Here is a 20,663-nt window from a genome sequence, read left to right on the forward strand (position 1 = left end):
ATTGATGTGAATGGTCCCTGTTCCTCCTGCTCTCTCCTTTGCCACCACCTCATCTATCATTCATCACCTGAAGGCGGCTAGGGAGCGTGTGTGGACACCCGGCCGCCCCATGGCGGCTGGGGACCGAGCGTGGACACCCGGCTGCCGGGCGGCTGGGGACTGAGTATGGATACCTCGCTGCTAAAGCAGCCATGAGGTAGTGGCCAGCTTCGGCCTCCTCCAAACTAAAAGGCCCCATTTCAAGTGCAAGCTAGCAGTATGGTATTGCAGCGTGGGGGTGGGTGGGTGTTTGGTTGCACACTTACGCTTGCATTCCAAGAAAACAAAGCAGATGCTAGCTTCTATCATCATCATCATGCTCCTCACCTTTGCACTCTCAACTCCCCTGATGAAGAAGCCAGGGCCCACCGGAGGAGTCTGGTTCTCTGGTGGGCTCGTCCAATGCTGCCCTAAAGTAGTCCAGGCTAAGAAAAGTCTGTGGGGATGTTCCACGGAGAAATGGGGGCGGCTGGGGAGCGTGTGTGGACACCCGGCCGCGGGGCGGCTGGGGACCGAGTATGGACACCCCGCCGCCCCCTGGCGGCTGGGGACCGAGCGTGGACACCCGGCCGCCGGGCGGCTGGGGACTGAGTATGGATACCTCGCTGCCGAAGCAGCCATGAGGTAGTGGCCAGCTTCGGCCTCCTCCAAACTAAAAGGCCCCATTTCAAGTGCAAGCTAGCAGTATGGTATTGCAGCCTGGAGGTGGGTGGGTGTTTGGTTGCACGCTTACGCTTGCATTCCAAGAAAACAAAGCAGATGCTAACTTCTATCATCATTATCATGCTCCTCACCTTGGCACTCTCAACTTCCCTGATGAAGAAGCCAGGGCCCACCGGAGGAGTCTGGTTCTCTGGTGGGCTCATCCAATGCTGCCCTAAAGCAGGCCGGGCTAAGAAAAGTGTGGGGGGGATGTTCCAAGGAGAAATGGGGGCGGCTGGGGACCGTTTATGGACACCCGGCCGCCCCCAGGCGGCTGGGGACCGTGTGTGGACAACCGGCCGCGGGGTGGCTGGGGACCAAGTATGGACACTCGGCCACCCCTGGCGGCTGGGGACCGAGCGTGGACACCCGGCCGCCGGGCGGCTGGGGACTGAGTATGGATACCTCGCTGCCGAAGCAGCCATGAGGTAGTGGCCAGCTTTGGCCTCCTCCAAACTAAAAGGCCCCATTTCAAGTGCAAGCAAGCTAGCAGTATGGTATTGCAGCCTGGGGGTGTGTAGGTGGCAGACTGCATACTTGCGCTTGCATTGCAAGGAATGGGGGAGGTTCAATTGAACACTGCCCTGGGACAAGGACTTGCATGGGGATAGTTGCAAGTCTGCATCTTCTGATGCGGCAAGGATCACTTCTGATGGGCACACTTTTAGGCTGGGTGCCCACATAGCGTTTTTCAAGCGTTTATGCTGCGGAATTTCCGCAGCGTAAACGCTTGTGAAACGCTAGGTAATCCGCACCCCATGGTCCCCAAGGGGATTCCGCATGTTCTATGCACATGCTGCGGATTTTTCCGCAGCGTTTATGCTGCGTACAAAAATCCGCAGCATGTCATTTAATTTTGCGGAAGCGCAGCGGAATGGCCGCCATTGACTTGCATTGAGACGCATAGAATGCGCGTCTGTACATTTCTACAAGCGAATTCTATGCGTCTCTATGTGCGGATGGTACCCAGTTCTGGAGGAGAGAAGACTCTGATCTAGACCTGGGTACCATTGTACCTGTAAAAAAAAGAATAAAATAATAAATAAAGTTTATACTCACCTTTCCGAAGGCTTCTCTGCATGCGGGCATCGCTGAAGGACCTTTGGTGACGTCACAGTCATGTGACCGCAGGCCCTTCACCGCTCTGTCTCGCGATATGCCGGCAGCCGGGAACCAGACAGGAAGCAGCGCTGCAGCCACGCCGGGCCATCGGGGGTGAGTATAGCTTTATTTTTTTATTTTTACGGTTCACACTGTATAAATCCATGCTGTTTGCATGGATTTATACAGTGTGACCTAGTTGTCATGCACTTTCCAAGTGATGCTATCGCCTGGAAAACGCTTGTCAATCTGCATGCGGAAACGCATGCGTTTTTTCTGCCAGGGAGATGGAGAAATGCTGCAGAAATTTTCTGCTTCATGGGCACATAGCCTTAGGCAGTGACCTGGGTGTCAAAGATGCTTCCAAGGGTCATCCCCATGCTGTTCCCATGTCTTTTCAACACTGTATGCATGTGTTACACAGCACATGGCCAGATAAGATTGTAAAATGTTAAAATGACATTTCCCGGTGAATGCATTTTTCACGGTTGAAAGCAATACAAAAGTGCAAAAACGCATAAAAAATGCTAGTTGTGAACATAGCCCAAGGTGTGGAGGAGTATTTTTGTTTATGGTTATTTATTTTACCTTATACACAAGTCTTTACCCTGGAAAGGAACTTCCTTAACATATTTCACAGGAAAACAGTTTCAGTTTCGCTTTGGAACGTTTTATTGTGAGCCCGTAAAAGTGGCTTAATACCTCTGACCACGTTGTTGACAGCAGTGACCTGGGGGTCAGAAATGCTTCATGGGGGGATGCCCATGCTGTCCCCATGTCTTTTGAGCACTGTTACTATCGCTTTGGGCACTTTTTAGGTTTTCTACAGACTGCCGGGGGTGCCACCGCAAAAATGCTCGGGTCTCCCATAGACTAACATTGGGCTCGTTGCTCGGGTCGAGCACCCGAGTATCACGGCGAGCTCAGCCCGAGCTTCGAGCACCCAAGCATTTTAGTGCTCGCTCAACACTATAAGTAACTAAAAATTGATTAAGCAAGTCATCACACACATTAGATAAAATCCATTTACTGGCAGCATCATAAAGAACAATGCAATCACACATTTATCAATGCTAAAAAAAAAAATCAAAACTTTATTGTGTAAAAAAGTAAGAATCTTTGCATCATTTTAATGTTTATCACCAAAGTTAGCGAATTTTTGTAAAATTTGGAACGATGAAGTAAATGAAGACTCAAAAGCAAACATCAGGGTTTTTGGAGTCCTTGTTCTTACATGAAGGGTCACTGCAGGAGACAAAATGGGATAAAATAGTTTAAAATATGGGAAGACTGCAGTGTTGGGTTTCTGGTAAAAGTGACAGCTACTACGGCCACCAGCAAGCTACAGTCCTAAATTGCAGATCTGTCTAGTTAGGCGGTGACATCTCTCTGCAGCATAACTAAGAGTAATTCCCTGTATGAAATTAATGAATGAAAATATTTTTTAGAGCAAATGCAGATACAGTTAAAAAAAACACCAAATACAATTGTAAAAAAAAATGACTAAAGTGAACGACTGTCCTAAAAATGGATGCAAAGGGGTGAGAAAAATGCAGATTTTGAAATAAAAGTGGACGAAGGATGTTTCTGTACAGTTTTTGGGGATGATACATAATAGATACAATTAAGCAATATTTATCGGCTGGTGATTATGCCTGACCATTATAGACAGATTCTTACCATTTGAGAAAGTCTCGAGCTCTCCAAGAGGCAATGAACTCGGAGAATTTGTCTACAATCGTTCCTCCCTGAATCTGAAGATCATCAGATTTCTTCTTGTTGAAGTTCCCACAAGCCCCGCAGAGGGCCTCAGAGAATTTCTGGTGCACCTTGAGTTTCAGGTCTCCATTTTTACACATCCAGAACTCGAGGTCCTCATCACGTCTTATAATCAGTCCGTCATCAGTGGACTCTACAGTCACTGCTCCGGACGTATGGGGAAGGCTCACTGTCCGCCCGTTCAGCTGTAGTAACAAATGAGACGGGTAAGTATTAGCGACTCATCTTACATCTGTAATTTGGGGTCCTTCAACCCAACACATCTTTAACAGTTTGGATGACATCTCCTGAAAAGGTGGAGACCAAAATTATTCATGATATTTTTATCATGGGAGGTCAATGGAACTTACCCACGCCTGTCCACGAGGACTTAGAGCGACTGAGAATTCTGGGAAATAAACATGGATGGCAGAGACGTCAAAGTCATCAGGACTCTTGCAGCTCTGCGTAATCACAACAATTCGGAACCAATTCTCAGCATCAAGGCTGCAAACGGCTGTGAGGTCAAAGGTGTTATCAGGAGCGATAGAGCCGAACAAACCATCAAATGAGACCAGTCCGCCCTTAGCGCTCACGGTACACGTGCCACGTTTTTCGAAGCAGCCTTGCTTTCCTTCTTCAATTCCACAGTATTCAGCATCCGAGCAGCTAAACTGACTGCACTCAACAAAGCCACCATTTTGACATGTGCATTGTTGGTGACAATCAGAGGACACAACCGATTCTCCAAGCTGGAGAGGTAGAGAAAGAAAAATCAACAAAATCATCTGGAGCCTCCTACAAATCAGCAGAATATACCATGTTCTGGGGATGGTCTCCAAGGAGGACACTAATCAAGTTCGCTTACAAAATTTCCCGGAAAGTCATGTCAATTTTATCAAGTCATACACCATATATACCTTTTCCCAAACTCCTGAATATGCACTTAGACACCAGGGCACCATCTGATCATGGGGCATCTAGTAGTCTTCCCTACGGAAGAGCATGTTGTTTTGAGATTTCAGAAGGCTTTGGCCAAAACCAGTAGATTTAACACTTGTTTTAGGAGAGTGGGAGGTCTCCTCCTTCTATGAGATCCCCAAGGACGTTCCAAGAGAGATGCCAATTATGTCTCAAAGACTTCTTTCCAATTTTGAGTATTACCAACTACTGGTAAAAGTTTTGTGCTCATACTTGGATTCCGTTTACAACTTTGTGTGTACTCAGGGGCACAATACTAGTTATAGCTAAAGGAGACACTCCGGGACCGGATGATCTCTTTTTCTAAGGCTTGCACCTCTAGTCCTATGCTCAGTCCCTGAATTTATGAAAAATTACTGCACAGGATATATTCCCATGTTTATTGATTGGGCATCATTATTTGAGTATTATGTGGTACACCAGTAACTCCCAACCTCTTGACCATGAGAGAACTACTACTTCTAGTTTTTCCTCTTCTGAGGACATCCTATAACTATCCTTCAATAAATACCAACTTAACGTTTTCTGGGAGACCCTAAACATGGCTCTCAGGAAACCCACGGTTAGATGCAAAAACCAAAAAGCCATAACTTACATTGTAGTATCTTCCACTGTAAAAGCATCCGCAATTTTCCATAGGGACGCAACGATTTCCATCGAAAAGATATCCGTCATCACACTCGCAACCCTCCGAGCATTGACTGGTGCAAGAAGTAGATGCAGAGATACCAGAACATGAAACATCACAAGTGTGAGTGCACAACTCGTAATGACTGTTCGATGGACACTCCAATCCTACAAGACAAAGTGTGACGTGATGTGACCGTACCGTACATACATGATGGTCTTATAAGACAGAGTCCTTCATGAATAACTAAGAATACTGTAAGTGTCAGTGATGAAGGTACTTACTGCAGAAATTGGATGACCTCCAAGATTGAATTTTGGCCCCAGCAGATTGGCACGCTGAGGCATAAGCTTGAAGGCTTTGACACAGGATATCTTTTTGGCCATCAGTTGCACACATATCATGCAAACATTGGCTAAAATAGTTAGTCACGTTGATTAGCCCATGGCAATCAGCAAATGGTCCATCTTCACTCAGCAATAAACCACAAGACTCATCTTGGCGGAATATGGCCGCCCTCATCTCGTCACAACCCATGCAATTCTCTTTACAGCTGCAGTCTTTTTCATCTTTGCTTGCACTCCATGCTGCCCCAAATTGTTCCAGAGTTGCAGAAAGCTGACCAGATGGTAGAAGTAAGTCATCTCCATAGTTATCATTGAAGTTCCCACACATGCCACACACGGAACTCTCATATACAGAAGGAACTGTGATGTGAACGGAGTTAATGGTGTCATAGCGGATGACCAACTCAAAGTCAGTCTGAAGGACTATGCTAGAGCCCTCTTGATGGATCTCAACTTTACTGTGTTCCAAAACCAGAGGCAGAATGTGGATCTCCTCATTAACCTGTAATCAGAAGGACAAAATATATTATTATTATATGTACATAATTAGTCAAGGAACTGGTACTAATCATTCTAGTATAAGAGCAGTGCATAGGGGGCTCATGGACTCTTGTTCAATTTGGGAACTCCGTAAAATCTTAGTTAAGTATCTGCAAAATAAATGCAAGGCCTGGGTTACTCAAATACTGTTCCCTACTTTGTAAGCTCAGGTCTCTCCAATGAGGCACAAAAGAAACTCTCTTGGTGCCCAAGGCAGGGGTGTCCAGATTGTGCCCAAACACCCTTTGTCCCCGAGTCAAAAATTAACAGCTGTCTTTCTTTTCACTTACAATTTCCTTTAAATGGCACCTTAGCTACTTTCTTCCACCTATCCCTCATTTAACAGGTAGTTCTAAGATTGTGCTAACAAATAATGCGTATCTACATGGAGCAGATGGTTAATTGCTCTGTCTACCCATTGACTTACCACCACCATCCATTGTGCCTCCCGGTACATGAGGATTTCATACCCATGCACATTCACTCTCAATGAACGGGTACCAACTACATGATCTGTTCCAAAACTTCCACTTTCTGCAACAATCGAAAAGTTCCCAAGTTCCAAGTTTTCACTGCAGACCTCAACCAAGGTGTAGGAACATGAGCCTTCGATGATGTATATAAGGCCGTCAAATGTAATGAAGTGATGGTTTCCGGCCATCACACATTTGCCTGTTTTCTTAGAATGGCAAGCGATTTCTCCATTGACCACCTTACACTCTTCATTGGGGCCACACGATACTGCATGGCACTCAACCGCTCCATTGGCTGTACACTGGCACTGCTCATTGCATTGCTCATTCACATAAAATGTCTGACCACTTTGATAGTAGGTGTCATTGTAGTCACAGCCACATTCTGAAATGGAAACACATGCATCTCCACTGCGCACAAAGCCGCTGTCACAATAGCATCCTTCTGTGCAGCTCTTCTGGCAGTCAGATACAGAGTTGAGACTTGAACATATGGTGTGACAACCAGGTCCACAGAGCTCATAATGGCTATTTGATGGGCAGGTGGGCTCTAAAAGAGGAAAGAGAATGTTATTGTGATGTCCTCCAAGTTATATCTCTACCTGGTTTATCTACTTTCTCAACAACATCTCTACCTGTTTTTTCTACTTTCTCAACAACATCTCTACCTGTTTTTTCTACTTTCTCAACAACATCTCTACCTGGTTTATCTACTTTCTCAACATGTGGTGAGGGTACACCAGGGGCGTTTATGCCATGCCTCCAAATTGCCTCTTTAATTGATGCAATTTCTTGGGGTTGGGAACTGTGGGCTTCAATAATTTAGCTATATTCCCTAAATCATTAGAGTTTGCAATGAAAGCTGACTAAGAACGGTTAGTGGTCACCATAGGATTGTCCTTCTGCGAGGATGTGAACTGTCTTACCCCATCCCTTGCCTGAAGACAAGTGCCGTTTGAAAATGTGTAATGTGGACAGTGTTATGCGTTTTATGCATTTAACGTGAATGTGCATAATCCCTATGTAATGTGTAAAATAGCTGGGGCATATGCGGAAACGCCATGATAGTCTATAAAGATAAGTGTTTTATAGATAAAAGGAAACAGATAAGGAATAGTTAATGTAAGGTACAGGCCCACAGATGGAAGCAGAATAGTGTTAATAAAAGGAGAGTTCTTTCCTGGATATGTGTGGTTAGGAGTAGAAAAAGGTTTAAGCAAGTTCTTTGTGAAGTTCAAGTGCAGTGGGCTGCTAGGGCCAACATGGTCCTATCACTCGGGGCAGTGGATTGCCATACAACTCCTTCATGTGGATCCATTCGTTTTGCCTGAGACCTCAAAATTAGCACCAGGGCGACCAGACACATCACACCGGCAGACTTGTAGGGGAAGATGGACATGGATCTTCAAAGGCGGGGGATGATGGAATCCGGATGCACTGTCATTATTGGAGAGGGATCTTTAGAGGTAGCGGAGACAGCAGGAAAAGGAATGATCTATTGGGAACGAATGGTAGGGCTGAAGTTATGTCCGGTACCTGAGGTAAAGACTGTAACCTGTTGTGCCCTATCCCACATTCTCCACTATAACGACTGTGAACTGTTCAGTAAAAGTTTGACTGTTGAAAAGCACTAAACATCCCCTGTACTCTGTGCGGCGGTTCCGGAGGATGGAAGTTTGGATCAGCGTAGGCCTGTGGCTTACAAGTGAGTGTGATGCACTCCACACCTAACAGCACACTGGGAATGGGACACGATTTTCCTTTAGGGTGCCAGAGCGTGCAGGAGCTACAGGTCGCCCACGACTACCCTTCTCGGACACCTTACACATCCACCTCCAGCAGTCACATTTGTAAGTTCGTTAACTCTAGAACTGTCAGAATAAATGGTCATCTAAATGTAACCTACAAATTCTCAGCTCTTTGGTGCACAAAATTGTAGGATTATGGTTTTGGGGGATTTTATGTGGGTTGGGTACATGACATTTGTAGACTTCTTCCAATTAATCCCTGTTTTTAAATTGATAGTGGCAAACATAAAGCTGTTAGTCCACTTCTACTTCTACCTGTTGTATTGTCAAGTTAACTCAAAACCATTCAGAACAAATGGTCATCTATGACTGAATAAGTCATGGTCATCTGTGACTAAATAAGTCACGGTCATCTGCGACTCAAGAACACATGTTCATCTGTGGTGTAAGAAGTCATGGTCATTTGTGACTGAAGAAGTCATGGCCACATGTGACTGAAGAAATCATGGTCATCTGTGACTTAAGAAGTCATGGTTATCTGTGACGGAAGTATTTACGGCCACCTGTGTCTGAAAAACACATGGTCATCCGTAGCTGAAGAAGTCATGGTCATCTGTGACTGAAGAAGTCATTGCCACCTATGACTGAAGAAGTCATGGTCATCAGTGACTTAAGAAGTTATGTTCATCTGTGACTTAAGAAGTCATGGTCACCTGTGACCGAATAAGTCATGGTCATCTGTGACTGAAGAAGTCAGGGTCAACTGTGACTAAAGAAGTCAAGGTCACCTGTGACTAAAGAAGTCATGGTCATCTGTGACTGAAGAAGTCATGGTCATGTGTGGCTGAAGAAATCATGGTCATCTGTGGCTGAAGAAGTCATGGTTCCTGTGGCTGACGAAATCACAGTCATGTGGCTTGACAAATACTCACTTGCTCTTGAGCTGATTTGTTGCCATCTGTTCACATGGGTCAATAAATATTATTATTATGGAGCCTACATTCTTAATCTATGATACATCCATCTCGATCATGCCTTACATCTAAGAAGGTGCTCCCACAGCACCCCCATAGACTTTGAGGTACTTTCTTTGAGTTTGATGTACTTAACACTTAAAAGGTTAGCTACATGCCCATAGTGACCACTGTCTCCAATGAAATCCTACCCAGCATTGTCGGAGGAACTCATGGGATTGCCAATCCACCTCCACAAATCACATTCTCAAGTTCTCATTGTAGCTCAAGAACACTCAGGGCACATGGTCAGCTGATGATTTTTTATGTAGATATCTTTAAAGACTATGTTGTCAACCAGTGGCATATGTACTACCTCCATGCTCTGTCTCAAGGGGATCATAATACATGATCATAGTCTTGGGGGTATAAGTTGGGTTGGGGTAATTTACAATTACAGATGACTTCCTAAATGTCCAAAATGATCAGTGCATCTAATTTAACTCTACTTTCCTCTTTAAAGCTTAGAATGATTAGTGTCCACTATCGTATTGGCAGTCCATCTCCACCATTCGCATCAGGCTACATGGTCATCAAACATTAAAAGATGGTGACATCACTTACCACATATTGTATACTTTCTCCATTCATTAATGGAGACTCCCTTCTCTTGACAATCAGAAACATATCTAGTAATCGCTCCACATACGGCTGAATATTGACCTCCATATAAGCAGGTGTCATACACGCAGTCAACAAAATATGGCGTAGGGTCGATGGCATCAAAGCACTGACTGAAAGGTCCATCCAGCTTCTTGATAATGCCACAGTACTTTTCATCCGAGTATTTATCTGCATCTTCCTTATTGCAGCTTGAGCAATCTCCCTCACACACGACTTTACAATCATTGGTTTCCTCAACCCTATATTTTTCTTCAAACTTTATATAATCTTCTTTTTTGCCATTTGGGGCCAAGTCATCACTAGGATCTTGGTTAAAGTTTCCGCACATGCCACAAAGGGCTTCTGCATAAGTACTGGGCACCATCACTCGGCCATAATTGTCCCAGTTGTAATTGATGGTTAACTCAAAATCAGTCCTGACAAAAGCATGTTCTCCTTTCATAAATGCTTTGATTCTGTTGGAATCCAGGGTAAAGGGTATAAATTTGGCAATCCCATTAACCTGAAAAAAAATTTTTTAGAGCTTTTAAATTGTTTTCATGTGAAGAGAGAGAAAGAGAAGAAGTTTTGCAACTACTCTAGAGATTATAGTGGAGAACATCAGGCATCATCATGCTTCTTCATTCCACTACAAGTATAAAACATAAAATACTCACCAAAACTTTTTGCGGATGGTCCCTGGTCAATGTGATGGTTTGATTGTAAACTTCCAAAGTCAAAGATTTTGTGTAAGAAGCAGTTTTACTTCCTCTCCTTTCATTTTGGACTTTGACTTGGAAAGGAGTAAGGTTTGGATCCATCGAAGGGCACAATCCGGTCAGCTGATAGGTACATGTCCCCATGAAGTCATACCTCCGCCCATCGAAGGTTGTATAGTGAGGATCTCCGGTGCTGATGCACGTAGAGAAGCTGATGGGATAACAATCCCGGACTCCATTTTTCAGCATACATCTTTCCGTGTCTTTGCATTTGTCTTCGGTGCACACTACCAGGCCAAGGATGGGGTCACAATTACAGCGAACGTTGCACTTATCATCAGACCAAAACACTTGGTTGGGCTTGTAATAGTGGTCCTTGTAGATACAACCACAGCTGGCGACATCAATACATTGGCCAGCGCTAGAAACATATCCCTCGTTGCACTGGCATATTTCCCTGCACGCTTCGGTGCATCGATCTGGAGAGCTTTTGTCCAAGCAGGTGGCCGGGCAAGCATTGCCGCAGAATTCATAGTGACTATTTTCCTGACAATTCATATCTAGTAAAGAATGAAATAAATTTTGATTTAAAGTCAAAATGATTTAAAAATAAAACAATTTTGTATAGAAAAATGACTAAAAAAAGAAAGAAAAATAACGCAAACAAAGTGAAAAATTGAGCTTACCACATCCTGTAATTTTTCTCCAGTCAGGGATGAGTATTCCCTGCTTTCTACATGCTGCAATGTAGGCTTCGAAAGCCTGACACAAGCCAAGTCCATCATGACTGCAAACATCTTTGATGCAGTTATCAAAGAATACGGTGGTGCTGACGTTCGCATGGCATTCGCTGAATGGTCCATCGTCAGCTTCAAGACGACCGCAGAACTCTTCTCCTTCGTAGAGGCTCTTCTGAGTCTCATTGCATTCGGCACAGCTTCCATGACAACTGTCCCAGCAGAACTGCTCATCTACATCGACCTTCCATGACTTTGCCCACTTAGTTATCACGGTCATTTGTAAGTTTTCACGAGATACTTTGTCGTCTCGAGAGTTGCCATTGAAGTTTCCGCACAGGCCTCCAATGGTGGCAAAATAGCTGCTGGGAAGTGTGATTTCTACATGCCAGTTGTAATCATATTCCACCTGGATGCCACCAGCCATTTTCAGGACTACGTATTCTCCAACTTGAGTGATGGTGAAGGATTCTCGAATAATAGGGAGATTTATAATTTCGCCATTTATCTGAAAATTTACAAAAATAAATTGCATAAGTTTATCGAACAAAGAACAGAAGATTCAGATCTCAACGTATCTCTGGCACTATGTTGTGACACCTCCTAATAAAAAAGACCAAAAACAAGTCTGTGCAGCCTATAGAGGCAGTCTATTATACAGCAGATAGATCTTCCTGTAACCTATTTACCCTATTTGTTAATACAATAGAATTATTGGAGTTTTCCTTCTATTACTGGCATTTTCTTATTTCCATGCTAGACATCTGCCCTCATATACCTTTAAGTAAATTGAACCTAACCAAGTCTGTGCAGCATAAAGTTGCAGTCTATTGTATAGCAGTTGAACTTCCTGTAACCTTTGTAGCCTGCACATTAATACACTGAGCTTTTCCTTTTGTAATTTGCATTTACTTACTCCTATCCTGCATATCTGTCCTTTCACCTCTCCTAGTAAAAAGTACCTAAAACAAGTCTATGCAGCATATAGAGGCAGATTATTCTATAGCAGATAGAACTTCATGTAACTTCCTTAGCCTACATTGCACTTTTCCTTCTCTAATTTGCATCTTCTTATTCTCATCCTCCACATCTGTCCTATCTCTCCTCCCAGTAAGAAGGACCTAAACCAATCTGTGCAGCCTATATACTGTAGGCAGTATATTGTATAGCTGTGATTTCTATAGTCCACACATTAATATATTACAATTTTTCCTGTATAACTTGCATCTTCTTAATCCCTTCCTACATTTCTGGCCTCCCTCACCCTTCAATAAAAATGACCTTGAAAAAAGTCTGCCCAGCCAATATTGGCAGTATATTGTATAGCTGTAATTTCTATAGTCCATACATTAATATTTTGGACTTTTCCTTGTATAAGTTATATCTTCTTAATCCCTTCCTGGCCTCACACAACTCCAATCAGAAGGACCTAAAACCAGTCTGTGCAGCTTTTAGAGGCAGTCTAATGTATAGTACTAGTAATAGTCACCCAGACATAAGTACAAGTGAAGGACACTTACTCGCACTTGTCCAGGTTCATCTTTGACAATAGAAATGTTATAGTTGTGTACAAAGATATTGATCAGTCTGACAGAAGAGGACGTTGGACTTCCTCTGTTGTCATTCTTCTCCTCGACCCGGAAATAGTCCAAGGTTATATCAGAACCAACGTATTCAGCCAGGATATATGTGCAGGTGCCATGGAAGTCAAAGTTGTAGCCGTCAAAGGTCATGAAATGGGGGTCTCCCCATGCTGTGCAAGAGCTTGAATAGTCAGGAACACAAGTGGCAAGATGTCCCTCAGTGGTCTCACAATGCTCTTGGTTTCTGCACACAACTGATTTGCAAGGATCTAAAAAAAGAGAAAACGAAAACCTTTATTGATTGGGCAGTGCTCAATTCTATGGCAGGTTGGTGTAGTTCTCCCTATAGTTTACCAACGTGACTGCAAAGATCTTCAATATGTGGATCCTGGAATTCAAAATGAAAGATATGTGATGAGAACCACACCATTATGTAACCAAAAGATGGCTAACCTTTATTAATACACTGGACTTTTCCTTCTACGACAGTACAGATTTCGTCAGAAGAACAACCGTAAGGCTGGCAGTCCATCAAATGTCGAGAAGTACAAGTACAAGACTGGCTGCAGTCCTCCGAGATGATGGTTTCATTGACCTGTCGAAGAGCAGAGACATCATTACAATCTCAATAATATGTACAATGTAACAAACTATAGACTAGAAAGAGGGAGGAAGACAAAGAAGAAGACTGAAGAGGAGAAAAAAGAAAAAGGAGAATGCGAGGAGAAGGAGAATGTTAGGGGAAGAGAGGAAGAAGGAGTATAAGGAAGATGGAAAATAGGGAGAAATAAGAAAGGATTGAGAAAGAAGGAAAGAGGGAGAAAAGAAGGAAAATGAGGAGAGAAGAAGGGAAATGAGGAACAGAGAAAACAAAGGGAGGAGATGACGAAAGAAATGAGGGAGAAAAATCAGAATAGGAGAGAAAAAAAGAAGGAAAACGGGCAGTACAAGAAAGAGAATAGGAAAGAGAAAGCAAAAAGGGGGAGTAGGAGAAAAAGAGGGAAATGGGGGACACAAAAATGAAGATGGAATATGATGGAGAAGATAAAGGAGAGTTGGGAGAGTAGAAGGAAAGTGAAAAAGGAAAATGGAGGATAGTAAGAAAAATGAGGAAGAAAAAAAATAATAAGGCGGTAGATGAAAAAAATGAGAAGGAGAAGAAACAAAATGAGGTAAAGAAAATGAATGGGGGATAGAAACAATTGGGAAAATTAGAATGGTGAAAAAAGTGGAAAAGAAAAGAAAAATGGGGAGAAGAAAATGGGAAATGGGGATAAGAAGAAAAGTAAAATGAGGGGTGAAGAAGGAGAATGAAGCAAAAGAAGAAGAAGAATGGGGGAAAGCAAGTAGGGAAGGAAGATAAAAGGAAACTAATGAAAATCGGGAGTGGAAGAATAGCTGGGTAAAAGAAGAAGGAGAATGGCAGAAGAATAAGAAGGAAATAGAGAGAATAAGAAGGAATAAGAGGAGATTAAGAAGAGAGAAGATAATGGTGGATAAATAAAAAGTACTACAATTCAGGAGAAGAAAAAGGGAACAGAGTGAATGTGAAGAAGAAAAAGAAGGAATAGTCAAAAAGAGGAGTAAGAAAGAGTTTGGGGGACAACTAAAAGACAACAGATAAGAAAAACATAACGGGAGAGAAACTGAAGGAGAAAATGTCGAAGAAAAGAATTGGAAGGAGATGAAGTAAATAAGGAAGAGAAAAAGGGAACAGGAAGGAAGGAAGGGGAGATTAATAGAAGAAAAAAATGAATATGAAGAGAAAAAAAATCGAAGGAAGAAGGAACAAGAGAATGAGCAGATTAAAAGAGCACTGGGTCGTGTGTGTAGTCAATCCCATGATCAAACTATTTTATTATGTGAGCAAAGTAAAAATGTAACACTTCACCCTGTAAAATGTTGAGTTTAAGATGCATCGGTCACACAGGTCTGGAGTCACACAGAGACCGTTTTGGAAGAAATATCCGGTGTCACATTGGCAGCCCTCTGCGCAGGTTGTCGGGCAGCTGGTAATGTCGTAGAGGGAAGAGCAACTGGTGGAACAAACAGCGGCGCAAAGCTCATAATGGCTGTTCTCCTGGGAGCAGGTGTATGCTGGAAACATCAGAACAGATATATGTAAGAGAATGGACATTATACATATTCCATTTCATAAAATAAACATAATATACAGGGCAGAATTATAAAATGGCACATGCTTAAGGGTCTCTATGTCATTAGTAACATAGGGGTCTTCAACCCTATCAAGACAAAATCTAATGATCAGTTGAAATGATTGCCCAATAGTACAGTAGCAGTTTAATGTCTGCATGTACCTCACTAATTGTCCTCTTTCCGCACAGGCTGGCACTATGCAGTGACATTTTAGGGCCCTCCTGTGTCGAGCTGCAGACAACCTGCACCATAGATATGAATGGTTAATCCTACTTTTTGGTTCCTCCCTTGACCTCTATCAAAACCTACAATGTTCTCAATAACTGTAAATCAAACCTGGCCAGATAGTTTTAGCTGATTTCTGGTGATTTTGTTTAATCAATCAAGATCATGCAAACTTTTTGGTTTTGGGACAGAACAATTTTGTAAAAACAGGTCTATAAATATTGGATACTATTGGATGAGTATGAGTTTCTTGGGAATAAACCAGGAATTTCCAGCTATACTTATTCACTGGAGAGCTCCAGCTTATCAAAAGGATATGGTTGGTGAATGACAAGCCTGGACCTTCATTCTCATGTGGACTTCTTGGACTAAGATTGTGAGGAGCTGGCCGCAAACTAAAGACCATTGGACCAATGCACGTGCAGAACGAGCTAAAAAGCTTGTAACAGAACTTCAACATGACGTTTCAAGGATGGAACGAGACTGCCATCTACTGGCCAGAGACAGTCAAGCGGAACCAAAATACACAAAGGAAGTTGCAGGCAGGAGAGATTCAGAGGCTGGACCCGATCAGGTGACTTCCAGGAAGGAGTTCAGAGAGATAAGAGGCCAGCGCGCCAAACCTGAGGGGTCTTTGGCGCCAAGCAGCAGAGAGGAGCAGACGTGCTCCCTGCGTCCTGAGAAACCCCGCGTGACAGGCCAAATCCAGAGGCCTGAGAGGTGCTCCAGCCGGGCACTGGTAAAAGAGCTCCGGATCCCTCACAGTTGTGACTCGAGTGCTGTGCCTGCTGAGGATACTAGGAACCTGATCGCTGTGCTGAGTGAGTTCGCGGAACCCGACGTCGGCCGCCGACAGACGAGGCCTGGACCCCCCTATCCAAGGCTCGAGAGACTGCCCCCAACAGCCAAGCAGAGAGGAGCTGCATACGTGAGCAGGGCCGTCACTTCCACTGCTCACCCACGGTACCGGGGACAATTGGGTTTAAGTACTCAGGTTGGGAGGGGGACGGTTGGGGCTAAAGTAGCACAACGTGATTTAATTGAATTCATCCGGAAAGAGACTCACGGCCTAGCGGGAATAACCGGTGACCCCCGCTAGGGCCAAATTCACGGTTAAAGAACTTGTGTGGTGCTTCTCATGCTTGAGGGCATCACCTTACTTTAAGAGACTGCGCCTTATTTTAAGAGACTGCGCCTTACTTTAAGAGACTGCGCCTTATTTTAAGAGACTGCGCCTTATTTTGAGAAATTTCGTATTTTTCTGATATTTCAAACCACTGTTCATTACCCTTGTTGCTAATCCCTTGTTTCAGTATACCTGTTGTATAAAACTGTTTACAAACATTTCTGACTGTTCTCGCCTTGTGTCTCTGTGCGTTGCATTCTGGCACCTGCATTACATTTGGCGTAGTCGGCAGGATGCAACATTCAGACGCAGAGATGGCGGATCAGTCTATGGCTGGGTCCGGCCGGAGCCATATACCCCTGGGGGCTATGCTCAGCCATCTTCCCAAGTTTACAGGGGATGGCATGTCACTTTGGGACTGGGCAGAAAGACTGAGAAGTATGCTACGTATGTATCCCCTTGACCCTCTAGCCCAGGCGGAGTTGGCCCTCCTAACCCTTGAAGGAGAGGCCCGACAGACTGTGATGTACCGCCCACCTGGGGACCGTGACACCGTGGATAAAGTGATAAAAATTCTAGAGGACATGCACGGTGACACTACAGATTTGGGACACTTGCGCTTACGGTTGTTTCAGCGGGTCCAAGGGGAAAATGAGACAGTAAATCAGTATGTTAATGCATTACAGGAAGTGACGGCCCATATCACTAAGAAAACTCGAGATGGGAACCGAGGACTGGGACCATTGGATGAGGTGTTGCGTGACCAACTGATTGCTGGCTTGAAAGATCCTTCCCTGAGGCAGATCCTGAAGGAGCGGCTGCGATTGAGCCCTGATATGGGCTTCCTGGAGGTAGGGGCTGAAGCTAGAGTCCTGGAGAGAGAAGTTCCTGTTCTCAAAGCCACAGTTAGAAGTCATGAGGCAATTGCTCCTGGATTCACCAACCAAGAGCCTGATTGGGTACGGGAAATACGTCAGGAAATTCGAGACATTCGGGGTGAGCTGAATTCTATTAGGAAGACTCCTACTGCCCCCTTGCCGACGGACCGTACTGCTCAACGCGGACGGAGACCAGAACGAGAAAGACGTTCCTATCCGGCCCCAGCACGACATGTACCCGACCTATCGGCAGAACGAGGACCGGAGTGCTGGACCTGCGGAGGTAGGGGGCATATCTCCAAAGACTGTCCCAACCGAGAAAGGAGGAGGAGGGGACAGCCGTTAAACTAAAATGCCCCACGGTTGTGGAGCATACCGTGGGGTCTCGAGCTTCAGAGAGTAGAAGAGGGAGCTCTGAAGACATTGTCTCCGAGAGGCCCATTATCTGGGCTGAATTCAATGGGCAGAGGATCCGTTGTTTGATGGACACCGGGTCTCAAGTGACCACTATGCCTGAGACGTACTTCCAAAGTCACTTTCCTGAAGTCGCTCGTTCCTGCCGGGAACCCACTGTCAAACTGGTGGCGGCTAATCAACTACCTATCCCAGTAGCGGGAGTAGTATGGATGTCTGTGCGGGCATGTGGAAAGGACCTCGGTCGAAAAGGGATTGTACTGACCACCGGGCCCGGAGGCGATGGGCCCATTGTAACCCTGGGCATGAATGTGCTGAAAGAAGTCGGACAGTTCCTGGCTGAGGGCTGTAGCAAAAACAACTGGACCCGCGCCACTCGAGACCCAGCTAACAAGAGAGTGTTCCAGCACCTTGTGCGGGTCAGTCAGATTCAAAAGTTGCCCACTACCTCCCAGTACCTTGGTAAGGTATCGATACCGCCCGAAGCTACAATAACACTGCCGGTGGGACAGACTGTACTCACTTTGCCGGTGCTGGCACATGTGTCCTTAGAGGGCGTGGACATTCAAGTTGAACCAATGGAGGGAGAAGAAGCACCCTCTGGACTCCTGATTGCTCGAACTCTGGCCACCGTGGGGCACGGTCGAGTACCCGTGCGCTGCAACAATTTAAGTGGCACCAGTTTACAGTTGTTGCCCCGACAAGAGGTGGCGCGAGTGTGCGTAATGCCGGAGGCCCTTACTAGAGCTGACGCTATAGGGCTGGCACCTGTGGAAGGAAATCCATGGACCCTAGAGGTGTCCCTCAATAGCCAGGAACATGGAAGAGAACCGTTGGCTGGACGCCACCTCCTGGAAGAAATGGAAGCTAACCTGACTGAGTTTTCTGCTGGACAAGTGAGGCAGATCGAAAAACTTCTACAGCAATATCAGGGAGTGTTTGCACAGCATGAAGATGATTTCGGGTGCACTCGGGACATTCGGCACGAAATACCCACCGGAAATACTGCTCCCATCCGAGAGAGATATCGGCAGATCCCGCCTCAAATGTACCAGGAGGTGAAAGAGCTATTGGCCCACATGTTGCGGAACGGTGTGATCCGTGAAAGCCAGAGCCCCTGGGCGGCTCCGATCGTGCTGGTCCGAAAGAAGGACGGTACCCTGAGATTCTGCGTAGACTATCGGAAGCTGAATGCCTGTACAGTACGGGACTCCTATCCACTCCCCCGAATCGAAGAGTCTCTATCTGCACTAGGGAGCGCCAAATTCTTCTCCTCCCTCGACCTGGCCAGTGGCTATTGGCAGGTCCCAGTAGCTGAGAAGGATCGTCCGAAGACAGCTTTTGTTCTCCCTATGGGCCTGTTTGAGTTCAATCGAATGCCGTTCGGACTAACAAATGCGCCAGGAACCTTCCAACGGCTGATGGAGAGATGCTTGGGGGACCTCAACTTTGAAGCCACTTTAATATATCTGGACGATATAATTATCTATTCCGCAACGTTTGAGGATCATCTCCGCCGATTGGAACAAGTGTTAGAATGGCTACAAAGGCACGGCCTGAAAATTAAGTCTCGTAAGTAGTGTTGAGCCACCCCCGTAGTGTTCGAGTTCGGTTCGGTTCGTCGAACACCCGTGTGTTCGCCGAACTGTTCGTCGAACTGTTCGTCGAACACCTTCGAACACCGTTAAAACCAATGGCAGGCAAACAAAAACACATAGAAACACATAGAAAACACCTTCAAAGGTGTCCAAAAGCTGACAAACTGCTCAGAAGACACAACTAACACATGGAAAAGTGACAAGTACATATAGTCATGCGAAAAGAAAAGAGGTGGAGGAGTAAAAGGAGGGGGAGACACAGATATAGGCATGTCATGCCCTTCTAAAATCCAAAAAGTGAGAAGCCGAGACGGCCAGTCCGCTCCTGCCCGTGCCACCTCCGTGTCGCCGGGTTTGTGCCAGAGCCGCGGTGAACCCTGACGGCCAGCCCCCCTCTCCCAATACTGGTGCCTGTCCGCTGGTGGGTCGAGAGAGCCCCCCTGTGGTGGAGGCAGCTCTAAGCTTTTTAATTTAAATTGTCCCTCTAATTTGAATGAATACACTTTAAATCCATTTACAAGGATCTATTGGAGGGCAAGTCTCATGCCAGCAGCCGCGTAATTCCAGCTCCAGTAGCGTCCACTAAAGCTGCTGCAGTTAAAAAGCTTTTATAAGGATCGAGCTCGGCTGTCCACCGCAAGGCATCCTAGTGCCAGTCCCAGCCCCTATGCCTTGGGGTGCCTCCTGATGCTCTTCACTAAGTATCCCGTGGTCCCGAAGCATTTCCTTTGAAAAAATTAAGTGTCCAAACTACAGGTGGTGTAGCTTGCTTAACAGCCGGGATAATCCGCTGACTAGCAGACACTGCTACTAGGCACAAAGTATTTCCTGGGCTAGATGCAGTTAAAAATTTGTAAGTAGATACTCTCGTTGGATGCTGAGAAAGCATTCCATAGAGTCTCCTGGCACGCCATATATGATTCTCTTAAAAAGCTTGGGGTAGGGGTCTAGGGGACCCTTTTATAGCCAAAATCACGGCCCTGTATCACAATACGTCACCTAGGCTGAAGATAAATGGAACTGTAGCACCGAGGGCTCGGTTGCTACAGACGTATTGCACCTCACCCAGAGGTGTGATATCTCACTCTCAGATAAGGATGGAGTGTGGATCAGGACCCGACACCTGCATGCATTACACCACATTGCCGTGGGGCAGGGCGACCAATATGCCCCTGAGATGGGCACGACAGTCCCTGTCCCTGGCTGGAGTGGGGGGAGGGAACACTGAGGAAGGGGAACCCTGCAGTGCAGGAGCAGGGAGGAAGCAGTTCCTGGGTGCATTGAGAAGGGAGT

The 20,663-nt window shown here is 45.3% G+C and overlaps 1 protein-coding gene across 1 annotated transcript in view; it reads right to left on the reverse strand.

Moving 5' to 3' along the window:
• Positions 1–3,035: 3,035 nt before the first annotated feature.
• Positions 3,036–20,663, reverse strand: part of LOC141172912 (IgGFc-binding protein-like) — a 211,850-nt gene continuing 194,222 nt past the window's right edge. The window contains exons 11-22 of the mRNA XM_073657530.1: positions 14,864–15,069; positions 13,426–13,567; positions 12,910–13,241; positions 11,339–11,897; positions 10,611–11,212; positions 9,895–10,456; positions 6,524–7,119; positions 5,494–6,058; positions 5,177–5,376; positions 3,972–4,352; positions 3,523–3,806; positions 3,036–3,087 (exon numbers count right to left, since the gene is read on the reverse strand). Of these exons, the coding sequence (XP_073513631.1) occupies positions 3,036–3,087; positions 3,523–3,806; positions 3,972–4,352; positions 5,177–5,376; positions 5,494–6,058; positions 6,524–7,119; positions 9,895–10,456; positions 10,611–11,212; positions 11,339–11,897; positions 12,910–13,241; positions 13,426–13,567; positions 14,864–15,069 (4,481 nt within the window). The remainder of the gene's footprint in view (positions 3,088–3,522; positions 3,807–3,971; positions 4,353–5,176; positions 5,377–5,493; positions 6,059–6,523; positions 7,120–9,894; positions 10,457–10,610; positions 11,213–11,338; positions 11,898–12,909; positions 13,242–13,425; positions 13,568–14,863; positions 15,070–20,663) is intronic.

The sequence above is a fragment of the Phyllobates terribilis genome, unplaced genomic scaffold, assembly GCF_046119375.1.
Source record: "Phyllobates terribilis strain yellow unplaced genomic scaffold, ASM4611937v1 Scaffold_12__6_contigs__length_324123572, whole genome shotgun sequence".
Taxonomy (NCBI): Eukaryota; Metazoa; Chordata; class Amphibia; order Anura; family Dendrobatidae; genus Phyllobates; species Phyllobates terribilis.